This window comes from Carassius gibelio, chromosome B1 (genome assembly GCF_023724105.1).
Source record: "Carassius gibelio isolate Cgi1373 ecotype wild population from Czech Republic chromosome B1, carGib1.2-hapl.c, whole genome shotgun sequence".
NCBI lineage: Eukaryota > Metazoa > Chordata > Actinopteri > Cypriniformes > Cyprinidae > Carassius > Carassius gibelio.
The window spans coordinates 15,452,280-15,472,755 of NC_068396.1; the positions used below are offsets into that span (position 1 = coordinate 15,452,280).

At 37.9% G+C, this 20,476-nt stretch overlaps 1 protein-coding gene across 3 annotated transcripts in view; it reads right to left on the reverse strand.

Moving 5' to 3' along the window:
• Positions 1-20,476, reverse strand: part of fbxw7 (F-box and WD repeat domain containing 7) — a 167,332-nt gene that overhangs the window by 59,589 nt on the left and 87,267 nt on the right. The window contains exon 1 of one of the 3 annotated variants that reach the window (XM_052545198.1): positions 16,206-16,658. The exons of the other annotated variants lie outside the window; for them this stretch is intronic. Coding sequence (XP_052401158.1) covers positions 16,206-16,430 — 225 coding nt within the window. The 5' untranslated portion in view covers positions 16,431-16,658. Of the gene's footprint in view, positions 1-16,205; positions 16,659-20,476 lie in introns of those variants that run through there. 3 annotated transcript variants of the gene reach the window in all.

The window sequence follows — 20,476 nt, forward strand, 5'->3', positions numbered from 1 at the left end:
CCAATGTTGCCATTAGCTTGCTTACATTTATACTAAACCCACTTGTGCTGATTAACAGAGCCCCAAAGCACAAGCATTAAGATTCATCTGCGTTATAGTGACATCATACATTTGATTCCATCTTCCATCTAACACTGTGTTTTTTAGGACAGAGGAGGAGGATGGGGAGTAATGTGGGCCTAAAGAGACTGTCTGAGATGAAGATGTGGAACCAGGAACTGACTAGAAGACTAAAAGAATCAAAAGACCTGCTAGATTCTCAAAGTTATCCCTCATGATTGATCTTCAGAGACTGGCCCAAGAGAACCCAACAACCAACCATCCAAATATCACACAGCAAGAAAATGCAAATGCAACTAACTTTCCAATTCATGTTCATCTGCAAAGGCAACCGCAATTCAGATATTTTTTGTCTGAAGGACACAGTGTTCTGGCTTTGCTCAGCACTGCACAAATCATCTGAGATTGGATAATTTCGGAAGTTCTCAAGAAACTTAGGACTTCACACTGTCAAGGCCAAACTCTGCACTAATTCATTTAGTCACTTTAGGTAAGCAAAACGACACAGAGGTCAAGGTTTTACAAAGATAGCTGTTGAGTGGTATTAAAAGTTTTAGTCACAATAAGGGCTGCACGATGTGTCGTTTAAGCATCGATATCGCGATGTACGAATCCACGATAGTCACATCGCAGGATGTGCGATGTAGGCTGTCGTAGTTGATTGTTATTCATTAACTGTATGGGCCAGAGAGAGAGCGCACACGAGAAAGAGAGAGAGCGCACGAGAGAGCGAGCCCCGGCTGCACACTCAATGTCTTCAAACAAAACAAGCGCTGTCTTGCTCTCTCTCCTTCACGCATATTAATCAATTGACACGATGGTGTCGATGTTTAAATCATTTCAAATGAGAATGTGAGCTCACCCCATTTTTGTTTGTAAGAAAAAATTAGATTAGATTTAATATCGCAATATATTGCAATGTAATTTTTTCCCAATATCGTGCAGCCCTAGTCACAGTGCTGTTACAGAGACCCAATGGCATACTGATCTTCTAAAGCATATCAGAGGAATGGAAATTGTAGCTAAAATAACTCTCTCAACAATTATCTGTATTTTGGCAACATTATTTCAGTACTGGATTATTTTCACCCAAAAATGGCTTCATTTATTCACCCTCATGTCGATCCTAACCTGTATGAGTTTTTTTTCTTTGAACATGAAGATATTTTGAATTTTGTAGAAACAAACAGTTGATGGTCCCCCATTCACTTCTACAGTATTTCTTTCCCTTTCCCTGTGGAAGTCAATGGGGACCAATAACAGTTTGGTTCTTCAAAATTCTTCAAAATATCTTCTTTTGTATTCAACATAAGAAACAAACGTATACAGGTTTGGAATCACAGGAGAGTGAGTAAATGATCATGAAATCAAGATTTTTAGGTGAATTTTTCCTTTAATATGGTTAAAAATTGTGTTTCATTTCAACCCAAAAGACTGTTGCTTCTAAGTTTTGATGCAGGAACCGGAACAGTTTACCTGCAACTTTTTTTATATATAAATCTAGAATATAATAAACTATAAAGGAATAACATAAATAAACAATAGAAAAAGGTACCCCTATAGGTGGCTAAAAATAAAAATCCATTGATCAGGTCTGAGTGGGGAGGGATGACTGCTTAAGTCAGGGCTTTCATAAATTAACAATCAGGATGATCTAAAGATCTAATGCAATTAGTCTCATGCTGAGGTAACATTTCATTACCAGGTTTAACATAATTTGATACGATTTGATTACATGGCAATGCATGAATTGAGAATTAATGTCACTTATCATACTGATATAATAACCATAACATGCTGATCTGTCACTGGGTGTCTTAATGTCCTTAACGAACAGAAACTAAAAAAAAAGACCTGCTTAATGGATATAGAGAAACATTTCAAAGATAAAACCTCACCTATTGAGCGAATCACTAAGTAGGCTACGTGTAAAATCTCTCTACAGTCTTATTATCATATAAAAAGCATGGATCACTTGACACGTGTGTAATCTGCGGACTAGGCAGGTCTGGTCTCCTAATGTCAAGTCAGCACTAAGTGTTCTGCAAATGTGCTGGATGAGCAAGTCATGAATATTTAACTCAATATGGTTATACAGCACAACTTAAATGTTCATATTCAGTGAGGCCATCAAACTTGACTTGATAAAAACAAAGTTTACTCAATTTACTAAATAGTGCTGCAAAATTTTACACTTTATATCATACATTTATTTAGTCAGACTTTCCTAATCTAAATGGTTTTGCCTAAACAAGATCTAATGACTCACAAGTGACAGAATATATATATATATATATATATATATATATATATATATATATATATATATATATATATATATATATATATATATATATATATATATATATATATATATATAAAAACTATGAAAGAAGTATTTATAATCTCTTCCAAAGATTGAGGTTACAATTTTTGTGACGTACATGAGAGATAAGACACTTCTACCACAGGAAAAGCCACAAATTATGGTAAATCTAATCCTAGCCCAGTGTTCAAACAGCAGAAAATGCTGATATGTGAAAGTCTCCAGAAACTTAGAACTGTGACAGTGCAAGTGCAGTAGCATTTTATTACAAGAATATCAAACTTGATAAGCACAACTTTCCTCCCTTTGGCAAACTTCTACCCATATAAATGCATTTCAATGACCAATAATGCACAAACTTGTTTGGTAAACAGTTAAGGAGGCACAGTGCTAGGAAGAACTGTATAAGAATGCTGTTTGCTGCTTCGGTGATGCACCACTTTGACAGAAATAATCTGTTGTGCGATCGGCTTGAAACGGAGTGATTACTTTGCAATGCTCCAGTTAAGTTGATGGCAATGCTAGGATCCTATTAATATCCAGGCACGTCAATGGGTTACATTCATGCATATGTGAAAGGACAAACCGTATATTATTTAACATCTCAACTCCGCGAGATCTCATTACTGAAATTAATTGTGATCAGAATTAAGTAGGACATGTAAAAATCCATTGAATAGCTTCAAGAATCTTTATACATCATAACACTGCACACTTGGAATATTCTGAATTACTACGTGTCATAAGCCATAAACCTTCCACCATCAGGTAGGGGTGGGAGAGCACGTTTTATTTGATATGCAAGCTTATATACAAGTTTTATAAATAGGTGTGGAGAATGCCTGCACTCCGTCATCAACATGATACATGGTCTTGATCAATCTGGGAATCCGAGTCAAGTTTCCTGAGCTGAGCAACAAACCCAACATGGCTGCTGCAACTTCACTTGCTGTATTCAATGTATCCATGGCAGATAATTTATTAGGCCAGTCCTGAAACTATGAAACTATTTAACCTATTTCCTGAAACTATTTAACCAAACACAAAGTATCCTTAATTTATGAAAATAGCTCAGTTATTCAGTTATTGTGTTCATAAGGGGCCTTACTCTTTTTAAGCAAAGAAATCTCAACAACATGCCTCTTGGATATTGTGAAGAAAATATGACAGCAAAATGATGCATTCTCCTAACCCAAGATATAAGGCTTGAAAAGGGCCACTCCATGCATTGAAGAGAACTTGCATCCATAAAAACACTCAGAAGGGCCGAGCATGTTGGAGCACCTCTATCTGAGTATATGGAAGTATATGGCATACACCAATCTTCAACTGGACGACAACTGAATTTTTCAATGACTATGACAACAACTTTGAGGAACCTCAAAGTGTCCGTAAAGCCATAAAGCAACCCAGTGGTGATGTCATAATGAAAACAACACTGTTTTGAGCAAGACATTGAGATAAAATCATGGGACTGAAATAGAGGAAACGGTCAGAGGTCAGTTTGAAAGGATATGGCTACACGGGTTCAGTCGTCAGTGAGGCACGTAGTGGGTATGTGATGCCTCCCAGAACCTCCGCTCCGGTGTCTGCTATAAATCAGTCTTTGCTTTTTCATTCAATTCAAAGAGCTGGCTAGAGAAATGCACTCTCTCACACAATCAATCTAGAGGGCAATCTAGACTAGACCACACAAGCAGTGGCACATGGCTTTATGGCCAAATTAAATGAACCGTGTAGACAGCTGCGCCAGTTACACCGTGGCCATCTGACTGTTGCTGGACCGCAGACAAGCCAAGTAGCCATGGGTAGGGAGGATAGGCTGATGGAGAGGGGTTGAGGGAGTGAAAGGTGAGAAATGTTCCCAAAGAACTAGGGATGAGGACCAGACATGGTGTTTAGCCAGGATCTGGGCTCCACTCCCATTCTATTACAATTTGTACTGCAAAAATACGAGTCCCATTTACTCAGGGCCAGGTCAAGATAACTGTATTTGGCAGACATAAATGGGCAAGATTGATCCTACCATATGAAGACTTTCATTGTGCTGAACTATGAGGACTGCATGACTGCCCCAAAAGAATTTGCTGTTACAGTTCTTTGTTAGAGGCCAGGATTCCTAAAATCTGGCCTTGGAGCTCCAACCCTGTGGAAATGGGAGGCTTGTCATACCCTGGGTTGAAATCTCTCTTAGTTTTGTTAACACAGTGTAAGCTAAGTAACGGTTTGGTTATTTTTCAAAATATCGGTAGCACTTTATTTTATAGTCATCTTCAGTGTGAATATGCTATGTACTTATAGCAATTGCAATAAATGGGTAATAACTAGGTAGTAACCTAAGCTTACCCCTAAACCTAACCTTAACCCATGTAGTTACCATATAACACCATTAAGTACTTCTTTGGGTAATTACACATATCGTAAAGGAGTGTACAGTATTTCCCGGACTATAAGTCGCACTTTTTTTCATAGTTTGGCTGGTCCTGCGACTTATAGTCAGGTGCGACTTATTTATCAAAATTAATTTGACATGAACCGAGAGAAGTGAACCAAGAGAAAACATTACCGTCTACGGCAGTGAGAGGGCGCTCTCTATGCTGCCCTCTCGCGGCTCTAGATGGTAATGTTTTCTCTTGGTTCTTGGTTCTAAATAAATGCAACTTATAGTCCAGTGCGATTTATAGTCCGAAAAATACGGTAACTAAAATATTTTGTGTTCAGCAGAAGAACTAAAGTCAGATAGGTTTGGAATGAAATGAGAGTGAGTAAATGTTACCAATTTTAATTTTGGTGTAAATTTTTCTTTTATCAAGAAGAGTGCCTGATTAATTGGCTGACGACCATCACAACATAGAGTCAAAACTATTTTTTTCAGGGCAGTTGAGGTTCTGTCAGGTCAGGTAGGGGGGTATCCATGGAGGAACGCTGCTGCTTGACCTGGCATAAGCGAACCAACTACCACCTCTCAAGTTATCCTGATTACCAGACTCAGATTACAAGCTGTTAACAGCAACAATGTGCTGACAAAGCATATTTAGCACAAACATTCATTATTGCAGTGGTCCCGGATATTAAAACGCATGAGTGTTTTAAACCGAGCAGCCCCATCTTCAGTTACGGCCCCTAGCTCTCAGCAGATGCTAGGAGCTTGTGACACATTCCCGGGCCAGGAGAAAGCCTCTCTCCCACACCGCCAGCTCTGCTAGAAATGTCAGCACCTCTTGGCAGCCTTGCAGCAGGTGGGAGGTCTTCAAACACATGGTAAAAGTTTGTCTGAGTTCAGCAGGTTTTTTCAAACTGTTGGAATGCTGAGGGTGGCCCGAATTCAGCGTCAAAAGGCAGGCAACCTGAGAAACAATGTGAGCCTTTCTTGGTTGCTTTGTTGCAGGGGTGGGTGTACTGCCATCATGTGCTAGCTGGCTGAGCACCGATTCCACTGATTGTACGACACTTACCTTTAGCTTGACAAGTAGATCAGCTTCGGTGTGCAGTCATGACTTCTTTTCTATTGTACAAGCTACACATTCAAAATGATCTTGACAACATGTGACAGATTAGCTGACATCCCATCATGTCTGTTAGTGGGGGTCCAGCCTTGCCATATGGAGAATGCCACAATACTGTTTGCCCAACACTTTCTGTTTGTCTGTCCAGCGCTGGAATGGGCATGCTCAGAATAGCGTTGGGCAGATGCCTTCACAGAGCGTTATTTGGAGCTCAAGGGCAATGCAATCCCATCATCTTTCACCTATAGGAGCCCATGCAGAAGTGTGGGAGTACACATCAGCTGACTGGATACTCAAACAGTGCTCATACACAAGAAGGTGAGAAAAGGTTACCCAAGTAAAACCATTTTCATTTGGGATAATGCCAAGAGAGAAGGGCAAGAGTTTCAATAAATGTGAAAACAATTTTTTGCCCTTTTCAGAATTATCCGCAAGATCGAGAATGAGCCTTGGGTTGAACTTCTATACCCACAGTGCAATAGTAGAATGTTTACTTCAAATGGGACTAAGGTAATAAATGTGTGCTTCTGAAAACTCGGTTCTAAAATAGAGTTGGAGAATCTGATCCCTTTCTTAACAATTAATACAAATGCGGGATTATACATCTATAAGGTAAATATTTTGTTTCATTATACATTACAACCCAGTGATCCCCCCAACCCCCAAAACTATTACCAAACCATTCTGATTTCTCTCTGTTATGTCTTTATGTTCTTCAGAGGAAAATAGAAATCATAGGGGTATGGATCATGAAGCTAACCAAATGACAATTATGTTTCAGTTTCACAAGATATATTTAGAGAAAATTGATCTAAAATTCCTTCTAATCCTCACTATATGGTAAAAATGCTTTGAATGCATACATTAAATTTGACATATGTAAAAAAAAAAAAAATTAAAAGGAGAGAGAGAGAGAGAGAGAGAGAGAGAGAGAGAGAGAGAGAGAAAGAGAGAGTGTGAGAGAGAAAGAGAGAGCAACCCTCTACGAACACCTTGGCAATACAATCGCTATTGGTTAGTAAATTTTCTTTGGTTTACTCGCCAGCCTGATGTACTATTTTACATGCACGCACGCACGCGCACACACACACACACACACACACACACACACACACACACACACACACACACACACACACACACACACACACACACACACACACACACACATATATATATATATATATATATATATATATATATATATGATTCCAATCAGCTTATCTTTGTAAAATGGCACAGGTTCTTAAATCTTAGCTTCTTAATCAGTCAGTCAAGTATTATAATATGGTATTAAGCACTATTTAATGATAGAACTTTAATGATTAGAACTAAAACTTGGTAACCAAGTATGAATGCGTATTTGTCATTTAAACTGAACTTAAGACTGGTGGTGATGCTTAAGATATTGTTGGTCATTCAGGGTTTCTGTAAAAAATAAAAAAGTAATAGATCATATTTACTATTATTAAAAGATAATACTACAACCAATTCTACTACCATTCTAACAATACACAATGCACTACGGATTGATGAGCTGCTGGGTTCATGAATATTAATCATGCTGTCTGCGTTCGGTCGAACTGATTTGCTGGAAACAGGGACAGTAATAGATCAGTGCCAGCCAATTAAATTTCCATTTGGGCATTAGCTCCACCCACTACAGGAGAAGCCGGCCTATATTCTGCTTGTTCTAAACAGCTAAATAAATCTAAATGAACTCCATTATTTTGACAGGAAAATACAACAAAGAATATAGTTTACATGTAGCACGTCGATTTAGTGTGGTAAGACTTTCGCTCTCTCTCTTTGCATGTGCGAGAACCAGCAATATCAGCAAAGCACCCTTTTCTATAGATGGGGTGGACCATACGGGCCATTTTTATGGGACACATCCTTGCCAGGATATCTATACTGTATAAAATATCCAGGTTTTGTCTGTTTGCACTTTAAGTGAAAGTGAATTGATATAATGCTCTGCATTTAACCCATCAAAAAAGTGCACACACACACAGAGCAGTGAACACAAACACACACACTGTGAACACACACCCGGAGCAGTGGGCAGACATTTATGCTGCGGCACCCAGGAAGCAGTTGGGGGTTCGATGCCTTGCTCAAGGACATCTAAGTCGTCGTATTGCCGGCCCGAGACTCAAATCCACAACCCTAGGGTTAGGAGTCAAACACTCTAATCACTAGGCCACGGCTTCCCCACTTTGCAGATCGATCACTGTATGCCATTCACGAGAGCTATAGAGAGCAGAGCAGACCGCTCCTTATGCATTCTAATCTCTCTCGCAGTACTTTGGTGTCGTATAATGATCACTGCGCAGCGACGCAAACGAAGTCAATCGAATAACCAAACCTATGCATGTATTTGCAACGCTTTGATCGTTCTCTGTAGATCTCACCTTCTCACGTGCCACGATTGGTCAATTATGTAAAATAACTGCATGCTATTGGTCAAACTACTCTGGATGTTTTAGGCAATATATAAATCCTGGACAGGACCTGTCCCATATAAAGGGTACATATGGTCACCATAGCTATAGACCTTTGTTAATAGCTTTTAGTGTAGCCAACTATCTAGTTTGCTTAATTGTTGCTTAAATGAGTAACAGCTTAGAAAAGGCTGGCAACAACAACAAAAAAATTTATATATTCTAATTTAAAGGCAGCAATACAGATGGTCTGCAAAGCTGTGTAAAGCTTACCAAGTAACCTGGGGAGAATTATGGCATCAAAATGTTGCAGTCCATTTTATAGAATCTTGAAAAAGGAAGACATGATATGAGACATGATAAAGACCTATTTGCCTTTCTGATTTATGATAAGACCTGTGTGAGCTTCACATTGCCAATACACGAATACATCCACCATCTTGTCTCAATTTAAAATCAAGCCTCCATGGTGAACTAACTGCAGTGCATAGAAACACAAACACTTCAAAACAAATCAGAGTGCACAGACAACCCTCAAAGCCAGAGCTTAAAAAAGCCTGTACTGTACAGCATGTAACATCTACCACACTTAAATTTGTTTGTACGTGCTACAGGGCTCTCGAGTCGTATGAGACGGAGCACATGGCTCACTTTAAAAACACACAGAAGGCCTTTCAGTTCTTGCACACTTCAGAACATCTTTAAGAAGACTTCTTATAGAAACTTTAGAGAGACTAAGTATAGTACCCTGCCAATCAAATGTAAGATCCTTTTTTCTTTTGTATAAGTTGAAATTTAAAACAACTGCTTCATGCTGGAGTAGTTGGGTGTTGGAATGGGCATATCGATCCTGAAGTATCCATATAGTGATACTGATGCAAGTATTGAAAGCAGGGCCACGTTATCCAAATGGGAAATATGGCCTGCAGCCCAGGTCCCCGAACACTAGGGGGTACCCAGAGACAACTCTCTTTCACGTTTTAAAAAGGGTTGCCAATAATACAGAATCGTCCTGTATTTAAGGCATCAGTTTGTCCCGTATATGTTGGCATACCCCATATGACCACATAAACCATACAAATAACAACTGAATTATTTTTCCAAATCACCAAGTTGCAAACATAGCCACTCCATAAAGGCTATTTGAGTAATAGGCCTCGGTACTCAAATAAAAAAAAAAAAAAAAAAAAATTATACTAAGGTTTATTTTATTTACCAGTAATATTATTTTTATTTTAAAATGTTTACAATATGCATTGAATTGGACAAATAACCTATGTTAGCAAATACATGTAGGATATAACTATACCTGCTCATCTGAACACACGCAAATGTTGAAAGTCGATGTCTATTAAATTGACATGTGACAATGTCTACAGTGAAACATCATGATGGATGATGACATCGGGGTTGGGGGGGGGAGTTGAGTTAGGGGGTGTGCCCGAAGTGTGAATCAGTATTTAGAAAACGATTGCCTGTTACTTTACAGTACATACAATTTCACTTACCACATAAACTGAGAAAGGAAAGATGACGGAGGATGACAGCGAATGATTTGCAGATCCTCAGCACCACTGACAAACATGTAATTTTGCAAAATGTGTGGTAAGTACTGCTGATCCATAGTCCATAAACAGACTACATGCGATCTCAATCTCGAAAGTGAAATTGAAACTAAAAAGTAATCGTGCATTCAAAAGCAGTTTCAATGGCAGGCAAAATAGCGTCTCCCTGATGCCCAAAATTACCTAAATTTATTAAGATTAATTACCTATTGATTTTCCTCCCATCTCATATTTATTCCCTTTAGGGATTCCATTGTACATGACATTTTCTTTCTAAATACGGTATTGGGATGAGGCGAATTGCGAAGGGAATCACGATCAGCCAGTCTGCATTGGACTATGGCATCGTCTCTGTGCCCCAACCCTAACAGAGGGCATTCACTAATTTCTGACAGTGCATTCAAACAGCTGCGTTTTATAAGAAAGCATTGATGGTTTTGGGAACGGTAGCCCAGAACAATGCTTAGGAGGACAGAAAACATGTATGTTTGAGATTTGACAATAAACAAACTAAAATGGTAGCCAACATAGTAGGGATGCACCGAAATGAAAATTCTTGGCCGAAACCGAAAACCGAAAAAGAGAAAACCAAGGCCGAAAACCGAAACCGAAACACCGAAAGAAATTATGCCAATTATTAGTACCATTGCATTTATTGCTATGACCGTGTACTAACTTTACTAAAATTAAGACATTGCAATTGCATAAATTAATATTAAAGTTTCAAAGATAATTACAATTACATAACTTATTAAAAAAAAAAAACATAAAAATACATAATTACAAATGATGCAAATATTTATTAAGCACATTGCAACAATGCACAGTATAAAATAAAATTCAAACTAAAAATGTATCCCACTCATGTGTATATTTAATAATAATGTACAGGCCTACTGGCCTGCAGAAAGGTTTTAAAATGAACAGTTCTCTCATAAAAACAAAGTGCATTTAGGTGAAGTGCATTTGAAATTGTTCTATGTAGGACTAGAAAGTGCATTACGTCTCCAGTTGGCAAGACTGCTACCACTTCTGGGGATGGGGACTTCAGACAGATAACCATCTAGCTGTTGAGCAGTTGAGCTTGTCATCTACCTGACATTTGAGAAATATTTGAGAGAGTGTATTTAAATAGGGCCAGGGCATAAATAAACATTTTTATCAAATTAAAGCAGAAATCTAGCATAAATATGGCTACAATCTGATATTATGTATGTGTTTGTGTGTGTGTGTGTGTGTGTGTGTGTGTGTGTGTGTGTGTGTATATATATATATATATATAGTAGCGTGCAGAGATCAGTCTTTTTTTCTGTGCTCTGATCTGTCTCCTGCGCTTGGCGTTTCTCCGTCTCCACGTGGGATCTCCGCATACAGCGCGGCCTGGATCATTTCTCGTGCGCGATGCCTTATTTCCGCATCCAAGTAATGGTCTTTATAACGCGGATCAAGCACATTCGCGATGAAGTGCAGAGGATCCGACAAGATCTCAGTGAGACGTGTGCTAACAGACTCTATAAGACTGTACTTTTCTTTGTTTTCACTTCGTGGTCCGTCTTAATCTCTTTGTTAGGAGACGTTTTAGTGCTGCGAATAAAGGAATACGAAGAGAGAGAATGTTCTCACTGGTGTTAAGTGAATGTCGCGTGGAGCTCGTGGTCTGCGCTATGCAGGTGCACGTGCAGGTCGCGGTTTCTGTTTGCGTCATCACAACATTTCGGCCCTGTTGTTTCAGTGATAAAAGTCTATCGGCCGAAAACCGGAAAGGCCATTTTCGGCCGAAATTTCGGTGCATCCCTACAACATAGTTTGTGAAATTACATTCATTTAAATTATAGCCTACATTAAAAGTTAATATTGATCATGTTCTATTCTGTAATGTAGGCTAATATAAATCATACACTGTCAGAATAAAAAGGTTGTATTTAAGCGTGGACGTGGAACAGCCTGTCACTGGCAGTCCCTAATGAAAATAAACCATGGCTTCACTAAAGTGATTGTAGTTCAACTATAGTATTTGTAGATTTCATTGGTTACCACTACAGTAAACATTTTAAACATGTGTAAACAAAAATATAACCTAATAAGTTAGAATTAAGGCATACTGAATGTTAAATTGCATTTCAAAATATAAAGTCAAGTGGGTATCATTAAAATTTCATAATTTAAAAGTTACATTTAGAACTATCATATGTATTGGCAACACTGGCTTTTAAAATTATCTGTATCGTATCGAAAACAAAATCAGTGGTATCGCCCATCCCTAGTTTGGAATCATGTGAGGTTCAGTAAATTATCATTTTTGGGTAAACTATCTCTTTAAGGAACTGGCATAGTGAGACTTACAGGCCAAAGGTTTAAGAGCTCAAGTAGCAAATGGCTCTTGATGGTGCTCATGGCAGTGGCATAGCACTGATGGGCAGGACCGGATCATTTTACCTAAATGGCAAAGCAGAACCGGAATAGAAAAGCAATACGCACCCAAGTGCTTTGGCGTGAAAACTCAAGCTCATTTCCTGGGGGTCTTTTCCGAAACAGCTGACTTCTATACCAGGCCTGGGAAAAATAGAAGGTATTGTCCCCTCAGCATGTCTTCATTGGAAATTCCATTGCCAGCTATTTATACGAGTGACTCTGAGATGGGGCAAGGGCTAAGAAAGTCGAACTGGAGGAAGAAAGAAATTTTTTTGCCGTGAAACTGACTCCATATAAAAGACAGAATATTTGGGTGTGAAAAAGAGTATTTTAATCCTAAACTTCAACCCTGCTGAGAGTCTTTGCCATTTTCCTTTCTACACTGATAAAAGAAGCTTGTTCTTTATCCTCAGTGGACTCTTGCTGAGCAAAGTTTCATGGATCTTATTTTGGTCTATGGGGACCATAAGAAATTCAAACTATTCCATTCACTGGGGCCAGCTGGTGGAAGTCACTTCTGCGAGGTGGTGTCTAAACCAGCTGCTCATTTGGAAGCATGGGGAACGCCTGTTTTGTGATGTTGAGGTTTACAGATCTATTTTTTCCTTGTCTATTCCTCCTCCGGTTTGAGAGACTCCACAGTCTCTACTGAGGCCTGGTTTTACAAAGAAGGAAGGGACAACGTTAATTCTGAATGCCGCTTCTCATATACAAAGACAAGCCTCAAGAGGACCCCATCTGAAAGTTAATCTTCTGGAAAAAACGTGCATATTAGTGACACAGAAAATTTTAATCTGCTTTTTTTTTTTTTTTTTTTACCAAGGCTGCATTTAAATCAGAAATACAGTAAAAGCATAATTGCAAAATATTTGTACAAATTTGAAATGTTTTAATATTTGCTTTGCTTTTTTTCTCCTGTGCTAGCAAAGCTGAATTTTCAGCAGCCATTAGTCAAATCTTGAGCGGTACAAGATTATTTTATTATGGCGATTCAATGCAAAAAAGAAACATTGAGCTTAAAACCCTACTTCTGCTTAATTTTTGGTGTGAAAATGATGAACAGAAGGCTCAAAAGAACAACATTTTATTAAATTAAAAATCTTCAAGTTTTGTCTTTTTAATATCATTTTGGTTCTATTTAATGCTATTTTACTAAATGAAAGTATTAAAGTATTAAAAATAATTAATTTACAGACCCCAAACTTTGGAATGATAGTTTATTTTCACACACTACCTCTACATATTTATCACACAACTAATCACCTTCATTCCTATAACTCTTCATTACTCAAATTCCAGATAAAGGTTGCTTAAGGTTTAGAACGTTTGAAATAACGGCAATATTTGGAAGCTAAATGTAAAAGCCAGTGACATTAGACACCTAAGACTACAATAGAGGCTGCCATAAATGGCAATGTCTATAAAAAGATATTTAGCAAAGTATGATTTCGTAATGAGGAATATAAATTAAAGCCGACCCACTTGAAGAAACAAACATTGTTTGTTTGTTGTACCCTAATTATTTTCCAATAAGAGAAACAGCTTTTTTTTTCTAATGGCTGGTACTAGAAGGTCATGAGTCAAACTTTAAGCCAGTTGGCGCGGCACAACATTGCAGTGAGTTGTCCATGAACAGTGTTGTCGTGCAGGGTCCTTCCGGCCTCTCCCGCTTTGACTATGCAGCACACGCGTCGCTGTATTATGGGATTGGTGGGACGTTGCGAACACCAGAGAGCAGCTGCTTTCCTAGCCAACCAATACATTTTCTCAGGATTTGGGCAGGGTTAAAAATAGGAACTCCCAGGCAAGTCTTTTTAAGGTCACCGGATAGGATCTTGCTGATGACTAAAGTAGGGCTGTCGCGATAACCGCAATACCGTGCTATTGATGAGCAAACCGCAGAGGAATGCAAATTTTAGCATTTTGTTTTTTCATAGGGTTATGCTTTTCTCGTTTTACGCTTTGTGCATGTGTACTGAATATTAAGTTAGTAATGATAATGTGTACCATGCTGATTTGTGCAGAGGCTCAGTAGATTAGCACTTAACCAGCCTAAACAGACAGTGAATGAAGGAAAGATCGACTGAGCATGTGCGATTACTAGCGAGTCACATGTGTGAAAATAGGTTTGTCATATGTCCAAGGAAAGCCAAATCTCTGTTTTAGCATCGACGCAGTTGTCAGCTGAGCCTTCTAACGTGGCACTCGAAGTTAAAATGATTTTAACAGCGTTTTTCATTATGTCTCTCTTTGAATAAATCAGCATTTTTGAACGTGTAGTTGAATGAAGACTCACTCAAAAACAGTCCCTTGCCACCATCTTGTGACGCAACAATCCAACTGCACTGACTGACAGCCCGTCTAGAACACACGCAGGTGGAAATAGCAATAGAAAGTCCCTTGTCCAGTCGGATTTGAGGATCAGAATGAAATGTTATACATATAGGCAAACAATAGCCTAACAATCTTACTGTCAGGTTTATGTTTTATTATGTGGAGCATTATTTTGTCATTCTCTTATTTACTTCACTTCCTGTTTCAATGCTATATTTGCTTTCAGTTTCATTGGTTTCTGAATATGAACTCATTATATTGTAACAAATACACATTATTTGGGTTACAATGCAGGTAAAACACATTATACTTGTTAATTTTGTTAGACTTATAAAAGTCCAAAGTTTAATATAAGTGAATATGTCATTGCAGCTACTATTTTATTGTAGAGCCTAATGAGCCACAAACTTAGCATTCTTTTGAATTAAGGGGAACATTTTTGTATTTGTTTTACAACCTGTCGCTCTTTCTCTGCTGTTTCTTTGCACTGGTTGTAGAAATGTTTGTTAATTTTTATGTGGGTACACCACAGATGTTACAGGTAATAATATGATCAAAAAGTAATGGTTAAACTGTTAAGTCAGTTTAAAAAGTTGTAATCATTTTCATAGTAAATTTGATTTAACTCAAGTTAACCCTTGCTTGTGTTGCAGGCTACTTTTTCAATAATTTTTTAAAGAATATATGAATTAATAAAATCATAATTTTTTTTGTTGCAAAATTTTAATTTACTTATTTTCAACACGCACCCCTCAGCCCGCCCATTTTTCTCTCAGGCTACTTGAAAGGCGGTGCTGCAGCACCCCTACTTGTTTGTGTATGTATATATATAATATAATATAATATTGCTAATACTGCATGGCATACCGCTCTATTGAGACCCTCAGAATTACCATTCATAATTATAATCAGGGAAATTCCTTCACTGTGATAGCCCCAAAGAAATCATGACAAATAAACCAATCAAAAGAATATTTATTTTTTATCCCCATATACGTTTTGGTCAATATGATTCCCCATGTTCCTTCAATTAAAAAACAAAAAATTGTCAAAACAAAAAATGTCGCTACATACATGACTTTATTGAATAATGTGTGTGATGTCTAAGAAAGTAACATTAAAATGACAGCAATGCAGCACAGCATGACATGCTCACAGACCTGCGCTGCTATATTGGGTCTCCTGACTGTGCCCAAGCAATTACTGCTATTGTTGGTTTAAGAACGACAGGGAGGCTGAAGGTTGAATGATGACTCACAATCCCAGCAGTTTCCGATGCATTTTAACCAGCACCAGAAAGCACTGAATTACACATATACTACGAATGGGTATAAACTGGTATTATTCCAGGTCTAAATGTTTAAAGCAAAATGTTGTTTTGAAATCACAATGATTAAAATGCCCAATGCAAACTCGCATCAAGAGTGAAAATAAATATGCATTTCTGACCAAGAATAGATTGTCTACTTATTTACACATGCTAGTAAACTTTTCGACAAGACAAAATTCAACCATGCATGCTGTAGGGCATAGTTGTGTTTAGATTCCTGCGACTCACCCGTCTGCGACAGAAGGGCAGACTTTGAGCTATAATGTTGATGCTGAAGATCTTGAGGACTTTCTGGGGGGGTATAGGCTCCTTGGTGACATCCTTGGGGTCAGCCAGCTCCAGTGCCTGGCTCTCCGGGAGAGCCTGGGGAGCCTTTTCCTTGCCCGAGGACTTGGTCATTTTTCTCCTTGGGCTGGCAGCAGAGAAACGGGGAAAGGGGCAATGCCGCAGCATTGCTAACACAGAGCTAGTAGGTCATATCCCAGTAGAGGCAAATTTGTGGGATTTGGTCAGTGGCACAATCACTGAATTTCTCAAGAAACCAACTCAATAGAATGTTTCTGGGCTTTAAGAGACACAACAGCTCTGAGTGTCCACACCAAGCTCACTGCCCTGGATTGTGGCCCCTTTTAAAATATCCGAGGGTCTGATGTCATCTGTGAGTCTGTTGGGCCTAGCGGCAGCTGTCCTGTACTGGACTACCCCCACCTAAGCACATGATCACAGGAATATACTCCCCTAGCCCACCATGGAGCAATGCAGCTTCTGAGATTCACATCAGAGATACTCATTTACATCTCTACCTTTATAGTAAAACACCAAGTTTGATTAAATGAGAACTTGAATACGCACCTAAAGAACACAAGGGGCACATGGATTGCCAACAGTGTAAAACATTACATTATAAACAGACAGAACTACTAACCAAGTTTAAATCTGTATGCCTAATAAAAGAGGAAAAGTATGCAAGCTTAAACGGGTCATGTTTAAGAGTCACTGATTTATAATGGCCATCAGTTGACTGACAGCGGTCATGCTGTCTATTAACATTTTAAAGGCTAGTAAACCAGTGTTCCTACAGGATTCTGCATAAAGCAGTAGGGGTGCCTATATCCACTGCTCATAACGCATTCATATAAAGCAGCCAGAAATAAAATGATTTAAGGTTCATAATCCTTGCAGTTCAGTGAGTCAGATGTTGATTCCAACGAGTGATTCAGTGAAAGATTCATAAGACTGACAACTTCAGAGTTTGAACCATTAACAGTCATCGGTTCATAAATCATTGCGATGTACGTACCATTTTAACCCACAATCACACTACATTGAAAATGGGACATCTTGCCATTATTGTGATGCAGCCTACTACCAGAAAATTGTAGATGTCTCTCTTAATAAAACACCTGGTTCAACTCATCTTCTTCGAGTCTGGAGCTGAGAAACACTGATAAAGACAAATCACAGGTTTACATTTAGGCAGAATCAGAAATCTTTATCTAAGTGGGACCTTTTATTTTTTTTACAAGTACTTTGTGACTTAAAAAGAAAACTATGTTCCGTATAGTATGAATGTAATCCAGACTTTCTGTTTTCATCCTGCTGTTATAGTCATTTGACCGACAGCAGTTGCATGGGTTCTTTGGCATTTCAACTCCTTTCCTGCGTCCTCACTTTCAAATCTTAAAAATTTAGTTATCCGCTTTTTGCCTATTTGGATGCAGCCATAGACAGTTTTTATTTTTTATTATTTATTATCTTTTTGTGTCACACTAGTGATCACATCACCATTGAAAACCAGTAAAGGGAAAAACTGCTGTAAATTATTACAGAACAACAAAACTATTTTGCTTTTTATATCGAAACAAATGCTACACAGCCAAACCCACTTCATGGGTTGAGTTGAGAAAAGAATATTTAGATTTTGGGGTTTAAAAAGTTTCAGTGCCAGTGCAAAAAAAAAAAGACATTAATATTTATATTTTAATTTCAAATTATTCTAATTCTTTAGTACAGTGTACATTTGTTGAATAATAGTGGTCCTAAGATGCAGACACACAGGGTTTATTAGAGTCAAATTGACCCAAGAGGGCCGATCTAATTTTTAGCCCTGGCCTGGAAACCCAAAAGCTTCGGTCCTCTCACTTCATACAGACCCAGATAAGCCCTGCCCTAATCTCATGGCACACAACTATGCGCCGTATGTGCAGTGCTGAGCCTCGGCCTGTTAGCATGACTGGCACAAGGTAATTGCTGGGAATGCCAGAAATGCAAGGGATTTAACCCTGGCTCCTGCAGAATGTCAGGCACAGCCTTCTGTTAGGAGGAATCCTTTATTCTGCATGCCCGTCGCTTTTTAAATATAGCCTCTCTAGGGCTGTTGGGGGAAGAAACTATGGTCTAGAAGGGAAGAAAAGGGAATTTTCATTTAGGAGATCAAAAACAGATCAAACCACAACTTCACTCTAAGGAAAACATGGGCTACTTGTGAGAAAATAAAACCCAACTCTAACAGAATGTCACCTAAAAGGCAACAAAAACTTTAAAACTATGTTACTGATGTCACCATATTTGATTTTAGTGGTCAATTGATATTAGTTTTTTAAAAGCCAATGCCAATATCTTGGAAAGCAGGGTGGCCGATAGCCAATATAAAGCTGGTATCTTTTTTTTTAATCATTATTTTTTATTAATATTTAAGAAATTTGAAATCATTTGACAATGGATTAAAAAATAAATGTGTAAAATAAACAAACTTTAGATGACAAAGTATTTTTCACAAATAAATAAATATTTTATAAAAATATAACTAAAAAAGGAAGTAAACAAGTATTCTGGGAAGTTTGTGTGCATTGGGAATCATATTTTTCAAATAAAGCCATGGTAACACTCATTTTACATACAGCACACAGAGAAAATGACATGAATATGACAGTGGGCAAACGCATAAAGCGCAGCATAATTTGAAATCACAATTTTAAAGTTTAAAGCATTCAATTCACACGGACTGACATCACACAGAGAACACGCGATCATTCTGGATAAAAATACACACTTCGCAAGATGGATTGGAACAAGTTTGCAAGGTTTGTGAAATTAAATGTTCATTCATCTTTCAAAGATTTGTTTAAATGAAACAAATGTGTATTTGCTTAATGCTGATGGCAAATGAGAAAGTATAATGTTTGCCTTTCTATTACTAATAATATAAAAGCAATCGTTATAATACTCCTTGTATACATTAATTCCTTTGTTTAACCGTTCTATCTGATTATTAGACAGACTTCTATTCGTATTAGACAGAACTGTTAACAATGACAGTAAAGAATAGAGAGAGAGTGAGTACTACGTGCGCTGAGATGCTGCATTTCTCAACACCACCAAAATAAACAACAAAATATCGAATATCTGATGTATTGGCCGTGGCGATATATCGGTATACCATTATTGCCGATATTTGAAAAATGCCAAATATCAGCTAATATATCGGCCTTGGGTGATATACTGGTCAACCACCATTTCATTTTGGTGATCTATACAGTACATGAGTTGAACAATCATCTGATTTGACATGAGACCAAATGATCACTTACATTTTGCTATGTTTAACATACAAAGTAATATATATTGCTAGCTTTATGACAATGTTGGACTCTACTTTCATTTTTTGGACAAAAATAGTTAAAAATTCAAATATATAGTGCTCCTCGAAAGACAAAAAATATGAGGAAAATACTGCTATGAGTAAATTAACACTAGTCTTAGCATTATTCACTATTCTATTGTACCTACAGTGAAGGAGACAGACAGACACACATGCTCTGACACGCTTTCACTTCAGTGGCCAGAAGCAAAGACATGAGGCATTTCTTAAGGTCACAGGGGTCATCTCGAAAAACACCCAATGTGGCAAACAGTGTGACAGCCCACCTTCACAATCATGTGCAAGAACAGGTTAAATTAATGAGATCTGCTGTAAACTCCACCATGATACTGGGTTAACACACGCAGACAGAAAAAAAAAAAACACTTACATTATGAGGATATACATTCTGATTATAATGGGATTTGGGTGACATTATAAAATAGATTTATTTATATTTTCATAATTTAATTGGAGGCGTTTTGTGGCAAGCTGTCCGGTGGCTTTCTACTCATAATTATAAAAGTACTGAGACGAAAGAAACCATACACATTCTTCCTCTACTGCTCCAAAACAAAATAATTAAGTTTCAGAGACTATTGTGTGTGAGCATGACACTACATACAGCATAACTATGTAGTGCTCACAAACACACAAGGCCAAAAGCCTGCACTAGACTCATTTGAGAGTAAAACAGCCAAATGAGCGATTAAAATTTCAAATGCTCATGAATCATTTATGTTTAAGCTGCTTGAGGGAAGAAGTTTTCTTCACTAGGTTCTTCAGGGACAAAGTTTTATGACAATAGCACAATTAGAACAAAAGGCAATCCTACGGTGAAGCTCCAAAATGAGAGATT